The following is a 12,968-nucleotide window of genomic DNA, read 5'->3' as shown; positions in this document are numbered from 1 at the left end:
ATAGCAGCATTATGCCTATTATGCCTAAAATAGCAGCATTATGCCTATCTAAATCCCGAAAATAACAACAGAGTGAATGGCGCTTCCGGTTCGTTCTACCACCCGCATGCGCAGATTGCGCACTCTGCTCTGCGATGACGTCGCGCGGAAACCCATCTATAGTTCTAAATAGAACTTTTCACTGGTAGGGTATATTTTTCCTATGTATTTTTCACAATAATCATTCCACATTCTTTGAGACACACATCCGGGTTTTTGACCAATAAGCACCTTTGTTTTACCCTTTGCCGGGTCAAACAAGGGAATAACGTGACGTTGATCCTTCCCTTATTCGCTCATACTAGGACATGACGTATGTGTTAGGCAGAAGAAATTATGCTATTGTGTTTTGACAAATTTTACTTAAATAACCCAATAACAAAACAATACAAAAACTGTGGGTGTGCTGTGCACCCTGAGGCAGGATGTTGATTGATTGATTAAATACTTTATTAACAAGATTGTTAACGGTAGTACAAGTAGTACAATCAAAAGTTATGCAAAAAGGATAACACAAAAAGCCCCAGGGCCTTTTTTCCATTGTGGTCCAATACTCAATTCATCACTAAATCATCTGTCACATATCTACGGTGCTAATTGGCACTGGGAGCCCAAACGGCTCCCACCTGGGATGTTCAACTGTCCCCATGCAGTAACATACAGGAGGACCATTCTCACTCCATGCTGCCAGTCCTGGGAAACCACTCTGCCCAGGCCCCCAACTTAAGTTACAGTATGTTTTATGCTGCCCCAGAATCCTTGGTAGGCTACTATTTTTTTATTTGTCAAAAACATCTGTTCTGTTCTCACACAGAACCTTTCCCTGCTGTGCATGCACTACAGTGGAAAAGTACACACCCCCATAAACCTTTGCCTTTTTCAACTCTTGAATTGACTTTGATACATTTTTGCCTGTAGGCCTGGTAAGTTTAATGCTACTGTATGGCTACAACATTCACCCCAACTTTTGCCCACCCTTCAGTACAGAACTCTGTGTAACTGTGTAATGTTTATCTGGGCTTTGGCTTGACAATTCTGTAAGCCTCCATTTCTCTTGTTTTCCACCATTCTTTTATTGGTCACCAGAGATTTCGACCCAGGACGATTCGACCCGGACCATTCGACCCGCTCTCGACCCGCTTGGACCTGACATTTCGACCCGGACCGCGAGAGAGAGAGAGAGAGAGAGAGACAGAGAGAGAGAGAGAGAGAGAGAGAGAGAGAGAGAGAGAGAGAGAGAGAGAGAGAGAGAGAGAGAGACAGAGACATAATAATAATAATATGTACATTGATTTACCAAACAATTATTATTTGTCCCCATCCACTATCACTGGGAGTCTGGGTTTGACTCCCGCTCGGGACATTACTTTTTCAAACAACAATTTTTTTTCGCCGATAAAGTATAGTTTTGGACCATGACGGAGGCACGCCGACTCAGGAGACCTTGAGGCCAAGGAGTCGCGCCCGAGCGCCTCCAGGCGCGAGTGCCCGCGACGACCGGCCGATGGTCTCCTAGTCGACTAAGTGCCGTCCGAGTTATGTACCGATAGGCACAGAATCGTAAATGATGTTGTGGGGACTGCGTTTGCCCCGCTATGGTTTGCCCCAACTGCCACTCACTGCACTAACATAGCCCGCCAGCCCCCTGTATATAAAGTTTGTTGTGTCAGTTAAAGTGATGAAGTACATGCAGAGTAAGATTTAAGTCAGGACAGCTAGCTTATGAGATGAAGAACTGGGTCTGAATGCACGCACCTTGTACCTCCAGGACCTCACCACCGTCACCTTGTACTCTACTACCCTCTAGGGGTTAATAATTCGATAATAATAAAGATAATTCGACCCGGTAAATTTGGGTCGAACTGACTCGAATTCGCGGTTGGGCGAGTTGTCCTGGGTCGAAATCTCTGGTGACCCTTTTATTGATGTGTTTGTATGTGTTAGGAGGAAGCCATTGACGTGTTGAAAAGGTCCACTAATGATCCAGCATTTGATGGAATTGCCCCACATGTTCTTCAAGCATTTACGCTTTACACTTTTAGTTTTTTCACCAAACAAGCACCTGACACCGAGGCCAAATATTAACCCTAGATGTGGACAGGTATTAGAACAGGTGCTAAAAGCCCACGAGAGTGATGATAAAACGCACAGATGGCATGGCACAGTTTCATCATTTCGGTGTTAGAAGAGACAAACCCCAGAAATCTGGGATGAGCTGAGGGAGTTGAGGAGCATGCTGGTCGAGCAGAGTGTGGAGCTCAGCAATGCCAAGAGCAGGATCGTAAAGCTGGAGACAGGTAATGCAGGTAACATAATATATTTTAATAGATGGTTCTGTTGAGAATCACTTTATGTTTATGTGTTTTTGTTTGGTCTCACTCTGTTCATATTTACTATATACAAATATATTTTTTAAATGAATACAATATTCAATTCAAGTGTGTACTGTTTATAGTATTGGGCATGAAAGTGAGTGCCTGAGAATGACATGTTTTCTTCAACAGTCCAGTAGCTTGAAACATGGTGAGCACAAATATTTTGTTCTCTTGTGTTCACAGAACGACAAAAGGTGGCTTTCTCTGCTGGGCTGACAGATGAAGGAAGCATAGGACCCTTCAATACTGCAATCACACTGGTTTTCAAAAGAGTAGTCACCAACATTGGACAGGCCTACAACCCAGATACAGGTACTGACCATTCACATCTATATAAACTCAATCAATTTACACTGCCCTACAAAGCTTTAGTGCAGTAACTACGCCAAGAATATGAAATAATGAAAATGGCTTTAAAGTGTTTCAACTGGCCAGCCAAATGGCTTACAGGTATAAGTGATATTGCACTAATTGTAATGTATTCATGAGGTAACTGTTCATGCCCCAAAATCGTAATTTGACTTTGAGACTTAATAAATAACTCAATGTTAACCAAAACTGTAATTATTGCACTTAGGGCTTTATGAAGCCATGTGTTATATTGTCATATAATAATAATTTTAAGAAAGTGAGCTGTTTTGCATACATGTTTTCAGATGTTTAGATTTATTAAGTGTATGGTTATTTGTATTGTATTGTATTTGATTATTTGTAGTCAGATTTTTGTAAAAGTCCTGTATTCAAAAATGTACTTGAGTAAAAGTACAAAAGTATTGGCATAAAAATATACTTTAATTATCAAAGTGAAAGTACTCAAACATTTTCTAACTGTGAAGCATTGTGAGCTTGTAGATCTGCTATTTTCAAATAAATGAACAGCTGAAAGTATGTTTTGTATTAAAACTCTAAATCTGAAAAAAAAACTAACAAAAAAAAAAACAGTAAAAGCTGTCAAATAATTGTAGTGGAGTAAAAAGTACAATATTTGCCTGGAATAGAAGTTTGAATTATCAAAAACTGGAAATACGCAAGCAAAATAAAAGTTTCTCAACATTGTAGTTACTTAATGTATTACTTTCCACCATTGATTGTTATTAATTATACAGTACATGTATCTCTTGTTCTCCTCTGATGCAGGTGTGTTTACAGCTCCCATCAGAGGAGTTTATTACTTCAGATTCACTGCATTTGAAGTCCGTGCTTTTCAGTGGGCAGCTGTGACAATGTACCATAACAGCAAGGTGATTCTCTGGAGTGATGACTATAATGATGATGTAGGTTATGTTGAACTATCTAATGCATTGACTGTAGAGCTACAGGAAGGTGACGTGGTCTACTTGGGTCTTCCTCAAAGCAGCGGTGTCTATGATAATGGTAATAACCACACCTCATTCAGTGGTTTCCTGCTCTTTCCCATGTGAGCAGGATTGTAAAACAGACGCACACTCACCTGTATAGGTAATAAAAAACTGCCCTCAATATCCCCCAGGAGGGGCGCCTCATATTGCTTTGGTTTCTTGGTTTCCTTTCATTTCTCTGTTTGTTCTCTTCTTTAAAAGCCTTCTGTGTTATAAATGAGCATTTCACTATAAACAATTATTAACAACATGATTCTGGTGCTTGTGCAGTATGTGTTACAATTTCAATGTCATATCAAATAAAAGATCCTTAAACAGTTTGGTCTGTTCAAATCTGTCAATGTTCTTACATAAACCATCAATAAATAAACATTAATTGAAAGCCTGATAACTAGCAGATGCTCTTATCCAAATCAATATACAAAAGTGCACGGTTGTAGTAAGTGACATGAACATGTGTCAAGCAGCCACAAGTGGTGGCAAACAATATATGGTGATTAAAACATTTCACAATATCTATTATAGACATAAAAGTTGTGTTAGGCAATGCAATGTAGCAAAGCAGATCTGGAAAAACTATGCTGCAATTAGAAAATTCCTAAACACATTCATACCCATGACATTTATTCACTTGTTAATATTAAGAAACCCTAGGCTATGGATATTCCCTTTACAAATTTGAATATATTTTAAAAAATCTGATATTTTAACATTGTATTGTGAATCCAGTATCTCATATCCATTACACTCTAAATGTGTCATGCTGTAGTGTTCACATCTTCTGCTGCTGTTTGAAAACTCACCTCTTCAGACCTCACCTCATCCCCTGGCACTTCGATACTGTATGTTGCTGATTCGGTTACAGATGTTTGTTGTTTGCTTGTTTACTGATAAGAATGTTGCTTAGACAAATGCTAGCTCTATGTAGCACAAACATAATTTCTTTGCACTCTGTGGTCATCTGTTGACTAGGGAGGGTTCATGCCACTTACTCCCTATCTTGCACTCTGAATAAGAGCGTCTCCTAAATGACAAAACTGTGGGGATGGCCAGTCACAATGTAATTTATGAACAGATTAACATCACACCACAATACTTTCAATACGTTTTATCATGGGCCCAGGAATAACTGATTAAGTGGTCACACTGTTTGGTTGTCAACCTGAGGAGGCCATTGCATGATGTCAGTATACTTACATGTCTATTGGCCAAAAGAAACACCACAACACAATATGAACAAACTACTCTACTGAGGGCATTGATTTGTTCATACTTAATTGCACAAGCTTTTTGTGTACTGTAAATATTTTTTATATAGGGGCACTTAATCATATACAAGTGAGTGATGTGACCTGTCACCTCTGAATCTGTTTTGTAGCACAGATTATATACTTAACCAGAAGATGTCGCTTCTTGCTGTGGCGTTCAGCCACGGTGTGTTTACGCCCCCTAGTGACGGTCTAAGGAAGGAATTCAGGCTAGCTTGAAGTGTGATACTAGTGTAGCTGATCTGTTACTCTGGTATGAGTGTCTGAGGGGGGTTTCCCATATTGAGTAGGCTTCCAGCAGGTACACCTGCAGCTGATATTACAAATATTGTCCTAAACATGATGTATTGTGTTTTAGGGGTGCAACATTTAATCAAACTAATCTATGTATTTATTTTTAAACTATTTTTTTTCTGCTTTTGGCTACTTCCCATCGTGGCCACATCAGATCATCTGGTCCATCTTCTGGTCCGTACGTTTTTTATTATCTAAAATAATTGATTAAATTATAAATTATTAAATTGATTAATTTAAATTAATTAAATTGTTGTAAGTATTTGTTTTTCTTCTTTTTTAAATGTCTTTCTTTTTTATATCCAATTTATTGCATCATGTCGCAGTCACAATGTGTGGCAATGTGATGCATTGTACGCTTGTAGAATGGCTATTTTCAAATATCTTGGGTGACAACAGTTGTGTAGTCGTTTTCCACCGAAGGAGGAGAGATAGCCGTGCCAGAATTCACACAGTCTGTGCTCCCATCCACACAGCAGCCACCTGTGCTCCGAGGCACACTTTTTCTTTTGTGTTTACTTTTACTTTTTAACAACCTCAGACAGTTGGTGAAATCCTCCTAGAAACACATGATGTAACAGCATTTGTTAAATGTCTATTGGCTATAATTAGGTGCTGACATCTTCGTCATGATACCGAAACTTATTATCAACTACAGTGAGGAAACAGCAGACATGCGCTCTCCCTTATTTATATTCTTCAAACCGACTTCAAGATGAAAGAGTTTATTTTGCTGTGGCTGTTTTATCATGTCGCCTCTCCAGGTAAAGTCTTGCTTCTATTTAAATTCGTGTGATTTTCATCAGTGCATTGTGATTTAGGCTACTTCTGCTACTGCGTAGGTTTACAGCAATGAGAAATGACCTGGTTTTGTAAAACAAAAAAGATTACCGGTTTGTCATTAAATACGTACGTTTAAACTTTTCCAACTAAGTTCCTTGAGCGCAGACTATTGATCTACTTTATTTAACACTTTATTTTTATTAAGCTATTCTAAGACTCAAAGCCATTCAGTAGTTATGTCTGTAACAAAAACGAAAGTAGCCACTTGAGGGCGTTCTGTACTTATTATTTGTGTGAACATTTCTTTTGTATTCCATCTGGCTACACTAACTGAACATTCTACCATTAAGTTTTGCAATAATGGACCATTATTGCAAAACCTGGACAGTGACAACTACACTGTGACAGAGAGATAGACAGAAAGACAGATACAGACCCACATATGTAACATATTGTTGAGATAAAAAAAATAACATCAAAATACATTTGGGACATGTGAGCTTGTAGATCGGCTGTTTTCGCAGTGGCTGAAGTGGTTAAACTGTTATATATCCATTTTGTTTCACAGTGACTTACACCGTGACAAACCTTATGACTACATCCTCTGAAGTCCCAAACTTCCCAGAGTATGTGAAAGTCGTGATGATTGATGATGTTCAGATCATTCATTTTGACAGCAACACACAGAGATACGTTCCCAAACAGGACTGGATGAACCAGATCACAACAGATGACCCACAGTACTGGGAGACGAACACTGCAAGAGCTGTGGGTGACCACCAGTTCTACAAGGCCAACATGGACGTTCTAAAGCAGCGTTTTAACCACACTGGAGGTATGTTGATGTTTCACTTCATACTGTTGAAATGAAAAACAATCAGTAAGTTGAAACTAACTTCATAGCCACAATACCCCCCCCCCCCCCCCCCCCCACACACACACACAGACACACACACTTAAATCAGTGACTTACTGTAGCAGAGTATTAGACTCCACACGAGGAGCTAACAGATGTGTGTGTGTGTGTGTGTGTGTGTGTGTGTGTGTGTGTGTGTGTGTGTGTGTGTGTGTGTGTGTGTGTGTGTGTGTTGTGTGTGTGTGTGTGTGTGTGTGTGTGTGTGTGTGTGTGTGTGTGTGTGTGTGTGTGTGTGTATGTGTGCGTGTGTGCGTGTACGTGTACGTGTGCGTGTGCGTGTGTGTGTGTGACGTGTGTGTCTGTCTGTCTGTCTGTCTGTCTGTCTGTCTGTCTGTCTGTCTGTCTGTCTGTCTGTCTGTCTGTCTGTCTGTCTGTCTGTCTGTCTGTCTGTCTGTCTGTCTGTCAGGTGTCCACATCATCCAGAGGATGAGTGGTTGTGAGTGGGATGATGAGACCGGAGACATTGAAGGTTACCTTCAGTTTGGTTATGATGGAGAGGACTTCCTCTCACTGGACCTGAAGACAGAGACATGGATCACTCCTAAACCACAGGGTTTCATCCATAAACAGAAATTGGACCAAAACAAACCTTTCATAGCATACCTGAAGAACTACTACACCAGTGAGTGCATTGAATGGCTGAAGAAGTTTGTGAACTATGGGAAGAAGACTCTACAAAGAACAGGTACAACAACATGATGTGATGGATGAAGGTCTCCAGGGGACAAGTCGTCTGTCTCTTTGTCTCTCTGACTCGCACCTCTCCATTTTATTTTTCTTCATGTCTCTCTTTTGGTCTCTCTCCTGTTTCTCTCTTCTTCTATCCCCTGTCTTTGTTTCTATCCTTCTCTCTCTTTTTCTCTCTGTTCTTTCCTGCCTTTGTCTCTGTATTTATTTTCTCTCACTCCTCTTAGCTTGTTCTCTCTGTCTCTGACCCCCCCTCTCATTCTCTATCTATACTTTTTCTTCTTCCATTTCTCTTTCATTACATTTGTTCAAAGGTGTTTTATTGTCATGAAATACAGCAGTTCTTATAATCAAAGAAAAGTCAACAAATCCACATTAAAATGCAAACCACAAAATCTCTCTCTCTCTCTCTCTCTCTCTCTCTCTCTCTCTCTCTCTCTCTCTCTCTCTCTCTCTCTCTCTCTCTCTCTCTCTCTCTCTCTCTCTCTCTCTCTCTCTCTCAGAGCTTCCCTCTGTATCTTTCCTCCAGAAGACTCCATCCTCTCCAGTGAGGTGTCACGCTACAGGTTTCTACCCAGACAGAGTCATAATGTTCTGGACTAAAGATGGAGAGGAGCTCCAGGAGAACGTGGACCATGGAGAGCTCCTCCCCAACCATGATGGAACCTTCCAGATGAACGTTGACCTGAACCTGACCTCAGTCAAACATGAAGACTGGAAGCAGTACCACTGTGTGTTTCAGCTCTATGGGGTCAAAGAGGACTTAAAGTACACACTGGACCGAGATCTGATCAAGACTAACCGGGGTAAAGGTCCTTACACACCGGCGAATGTGCGAATATACGCAAAATTCTGACTCGTTCCGAATAATTAAAAGACGCTTTTTCGCTTTGCTTTTCCGCTTTTTCGCGCCATGTACGCTTGCATTGACTTTATAAGGTTTTTAAAAAAAGCGTATTATTCGCACGAAAAAATCGCCCCGGTGTGTAAGGACCTTAAGACTGTTATTATAGGACTAAAGGAGGAATGGATGTGCTGCAAAATAAGTTAGATCAAAGGAATTTGCTAGGAAATCATTATTAACCTGAGACTGACTTAGATGATCATATGCACTCTGAATTGTGGGTAAAACAAGACAATGGCTGGCTGGATCACATATTAAAACTAAATACATACTGCTTATCCATACCGGTACTTATCAATACTCCTCACCATAATAATGGGGGGGGGGGGGAATTAAATTACTTTACTTTACTTTATTTAGATGAGGACAGGACAATTGTCTGGTAGTGTTCCTGCTTCAATATTAAAAAGACCAAATAACTATAGTTCTTGAGCTTCTCTGAAAACAGCAGGACCAAAATAGCAGTTTATCTACCCATCCATAATAATAATCTTTCTACAGACCGACAGACAACAATAAGTTGCAAAAAGAAATCTGAGCCCATAACATACTACTGTAACTTATTAACTCAATCTATAGTTAATTCCCTTACAAGGATTTATTATATTATTATATTCAATATTCTCCTACTGTAATTTAGTGTCACACCTCTGGTTCAGGTTTAGAAAGAATATTGGAAATATAATGAATAGTCAAAATGATAATAAAAATGTACCTTCATGCATAAGTGAGAGTATGATAAACAATTATACTTAATCATACTTTAATGTTACAAATATAACAGCAAGCTTACACAGTAGGACACGTAATAACCACTTGTTTAATATGGATAATAACTATGAACGTATGAAACGAACTCTGCCTCCAATCTTTGAGGAGTGCTTAAGGATTGATGGTCATAGGTCGCAGGCCATTTGGTTGGAAGCGGAGCTCTCCTTGTGACAGCTAACTGTCACAGCCTGCAAATTATGGCATTATTTCCAGTTTAAATCTGTTCCAAGTTTTTGTCCTGATGTCATGCAACATTCTCAATCCCAGACACGGTGTCCCGGAATCCAGAATTGAATTGGACAATATATATGTGTGTGTATGTGTACTGCAGGGTGTGTGTAAACGGAGCTGTTTGGGGCATTTGACCTCTGGGGTCAACGGTTCCTTCTTCCTTCTTGGCTGCTCTTCTTCATATGCTTGTGCCTTGTGGAGTTGTGTTCATATGCGTCAGCAAAATAGTGGCCCAGTTTGGATCAGTGAATGGTTCGATCATAGTGGAATATTCAATTGATACACCCCACCAAAGTTACTACATATACACATATACTGTATACATGTACATATAGTCAGATACTACATATAAATGGATGGATATCCTGTTTTAAGATAATTCCTCGATATTTCATTTCTGTTTTTTGTATTTTATTGCTGCAGTTGAACCCAATTCGACCGTCCTCATCATCGCTGTGGTTGCTCTTGCTGTCATCATCATCTTCCTCGTTGCCATGGTCAACCACCGCCAAGTTCTCCTACGACACTGTGGTGGTAGACCTGATGACCAAAATCAACCAGAAGGCCTACCTGCAGGAGGTGACAGAGCTGTCCCTGAGGTACCTCTGCTTGAACGGTAAAACCAAGGAGAAGGTTATGTATTTGTGTACACAATGCCAGAGGACCTACACACCCCCCTTATGATGATGACATACATTCTGTGCCAGGACCATGACTCATAGTACAGTTGTGTAGCCATTCTATTGCTTTGATACTTGGTAGTAGAATAGAATATCTTCTTCAGTTCCGTTCAGTTCAGTTCAGTTCATTTTTATTACACATAACATAAAAAATACATTGTGTTAATTGCCAGTGATTTACATGCTGCTACTGCACCATTGTCCAAGTGTCCGAAAAAGGGATAGGGAGAAGCACTGAGCTTGTCGGGCCCTACCCGACAACCTGGTAACCCTACCAGGTTGCATCCAAATGTCCCCATGCTATGGGGTGGAGTTGTACAATCTCTACACAATACATGGACTTGGACTGTTTTCATACTTTAGTAATTGTTTGTTGTCTTTTAGATGAACAGGGAAAATAAAGCGTTTTTCTCCCATGTGGTTTAGTCTCCTGTTTTAACAGCTGATATAGTTGTCAACTGTCAAAGTGACCCCCAAAACCCTGTTTAACTGTCTCACTCTAACTCACTCTAAAAACCCTGATTTATATTATTATTTATTTGTTGAGCAGCAAAAATAGATGGCTCATGATACCATCGTATGTGACAGACTACTCAAGCAATAGTCTCCTCTCCCCTCTGTCTTTTACTCTGTCTCTCTGTTGTCCCCTGGTTGTAGAGATTATTGAATCTTCTGTCCAACACTTTAAGCATCTGTCCTCATGTTCTTATACTATGATTTACCTCTATCTATCTAGATGTAGGGAAACAAAACTATAGGATACCATATAGGATACCAGGTAAACAATGAACCCAGCATATGTCTACATAACACAACAACAGTGTCACCCGCCATCACACCTATACAGTATGTCTGGTGTCCTACTATATCTTCAGGAGCACCCCCTGTTGGGCCAGTTGCATCAGCTGGCTGACTGCGTAGATTCCGACTCCTCCGAGTCCAGGTCCCACCATGCCTCCTCCTGCTCCTCCCTCCACCTCGTCGTAGGAGGGGGCGTGGGAGGCGGCCTGCACCTCCTCCAGCCACAGGCGGGCATGGTGTCGCATCTCGATGAGGGTCTTGGTGTATGAGTTTAAGCGTGGCGACGGCCGCCGCCATGCAGCAGCTGAACGACAGCCACGCCATGCTGGGAAGGTTGGGGAGGGGCATAAGGGAGACAGAGGTTGTGACGTGAAATGTATTTCACAGGTGCTGGACTTGTTTTCCTTCTTCAGTTTCAGGTTTAAAGGAGTAGTTCACCCAAAAAAATCAATTACACACCAGGACACCATCTTGATTGAGTACTTTATTAAAAGTTTGGTGAAAAAAAAGCACGGTGGCACAGATTTACACAAAAGAATGCTAAAAGGATAACCCAAATAAGCCCAGGCCTTGTTTCCATTAAAGTCCTGTGTATTCAATTCATCGAGACATTTAAAGACAAACAATAATACACATAGGCGGCGGGTGAGCTTGACAATTGGTAAGGCTGCGGGTCGCCCGCGAGCGAAATGCGGTTTCTGGGCGGATTCTGTTCGTTTATTTGGGGTTTTTGGTTACTTTATTTCGGTTATAGGGTTAGGGTTAGGTTAGGGTTAGGTTTTTTAATTCATATTTTTGCCTGATTTTACTGATTTATTATTTTAAAAAATACAAAATAATGCTGCGCACATATATTATATATAATTTGCACAATTCCCAGAATTTCCCAGCATAATATTTGGGAAGGCTTAGCCTACCCTAGCCTTCATTACCTTGTATTATAAGGCCTTCATTGCCTTATAATACACAGTAATATGCAAAAAAAAAAATCATATATAGTGCTTGCCAACGTGTCGTCACCACGGGGGCGTGGCATAGTAGCTGCAGACATACTGGTGGGGGTCAATGTTAAGTCAACCTGTTTATACCCCACCAAGATGTCCTCGCTACCGAATGACACTTGTTGACGCCCCCTTCAGGATTTTTTGGTACGCACTATAGACCAATTATTTGTTTACAAGACTGGACGCACAGGTGACTGTTTCATGTAACCAACAGATCCCCAAACCTGTTGTTTTGGGGTGCGCTGGTTTCAGTTTCAACATAGGCTTCCAAAGTTTGCAGGATTGGTCCGTAAAGTAAAACTAAGGTCATAACCTCTATGATTTTAGTTAGTTTTAATTTGTTTTGTAAACACAATACAGTTTCAGTTAGCCTTGTTTTTGTTATCATATCAGTTAACCAAAATGTTTTAGTTTTTTCAATTCTAGTTTTTGTAATTTTGTTAAATTTAATTAACTATAACCTTGATCCCAACCAGCCATCCAGAGTGCTAAACCAGTCAGCGGGGGGTCCATACAGCCGGGGTCCACTTCACTGAGGACCATCCAACCACTAATAACAGCTGGTCCAATACCAGATAGATACAGGCTTGCACTGTCTGCTCTGCCGCCAACTCCACCTGCTATGATGACTGCTGAAAGGGCAGGTTGGTTCTACTCGCTGGACCTCCACAGGCTACAGGCAACCTAGTAAAACTAATTTGCAATGATGTAAAATATGTTTGCGTAGGAGTTATAATTGTTGACAAACAATTGTACATGAATAAACACTTAAAAGTTTTCATTATAGTGTAACCATTTATTGGTTTGAATTCTAAACAATTAAGGGTGGCTTAAAGTGTTACCAGAAATTAATATAG

At 40.4% G+C, this 12,968-nt stretch overlaps 2 protein-coding genes across 2 annotated transcripts; both read left to right on the top strand.

Annotated features, from left to right (window-relative positions):
• Positions 1-2,272: 2,272 nt before the first annotated feature.
• Positions 2,273-3,835, top strand: LOC308088931 (complement C1q-like protein 2; the record flags this gene model as incomplete). Its single annotated transcript, XM_080433513.1, has 3 exons — positions 2,273-2,345; positions 2,598-2,726; positions 3,552-3,835. 3 exons carry the CDS (start codon positions 2,273-2,275, stop codon positions 3,833-3,835), a joined length of 486 nt encoding a protein of 161 aa, XP_080289639.1.
• A 2,151-nt stretch (positions 3,836-5,986) lies between these two features.
• On the top strand, positions 5,987-10,724 carry LOC308088467 (major histocompatibility complex class I-related gene protein-like). The gene is made up of 5 exons (XM_080432927.1): positions 5,987-6,098; positions 6,686-6,952; positions 7,440-7,718; positions 8,224-8,526; positions 10,050-10,724. The coding sequence occupies exons 1-5, from the start codon at positions 6,050-6,052 to the stop codon at positions 10,244-10,246; spliced, it is 1,095 nt and encodes a 364-aa protein (XP_080289053.1). The 5' UTR covers positions 5,987-6,049; the 3' UTR covers positions 10,247-10,724.
• Positions 10,725-12,968: the final 2,244 nt, after the last annotated feature.

Source organism: Gymnoscopelus braueri (genome assembly GCF_963280865.1).
Source record: "Gymnoscopelus braueri genome assembly, chromosome: 7".
Taxonomy (NCBI): domain Eukaryota; kingdom Metazoa; phylum Chordata; class Actinopteri; order Myctophiformes; family Myctophidae; genus Gymnoscopelus; species Gymnoscopelus braueri.
Note: the sequence above shows the minus strand (reverse complement) of the source record. Positions and strands in the feature narration are given on the sequence as shown.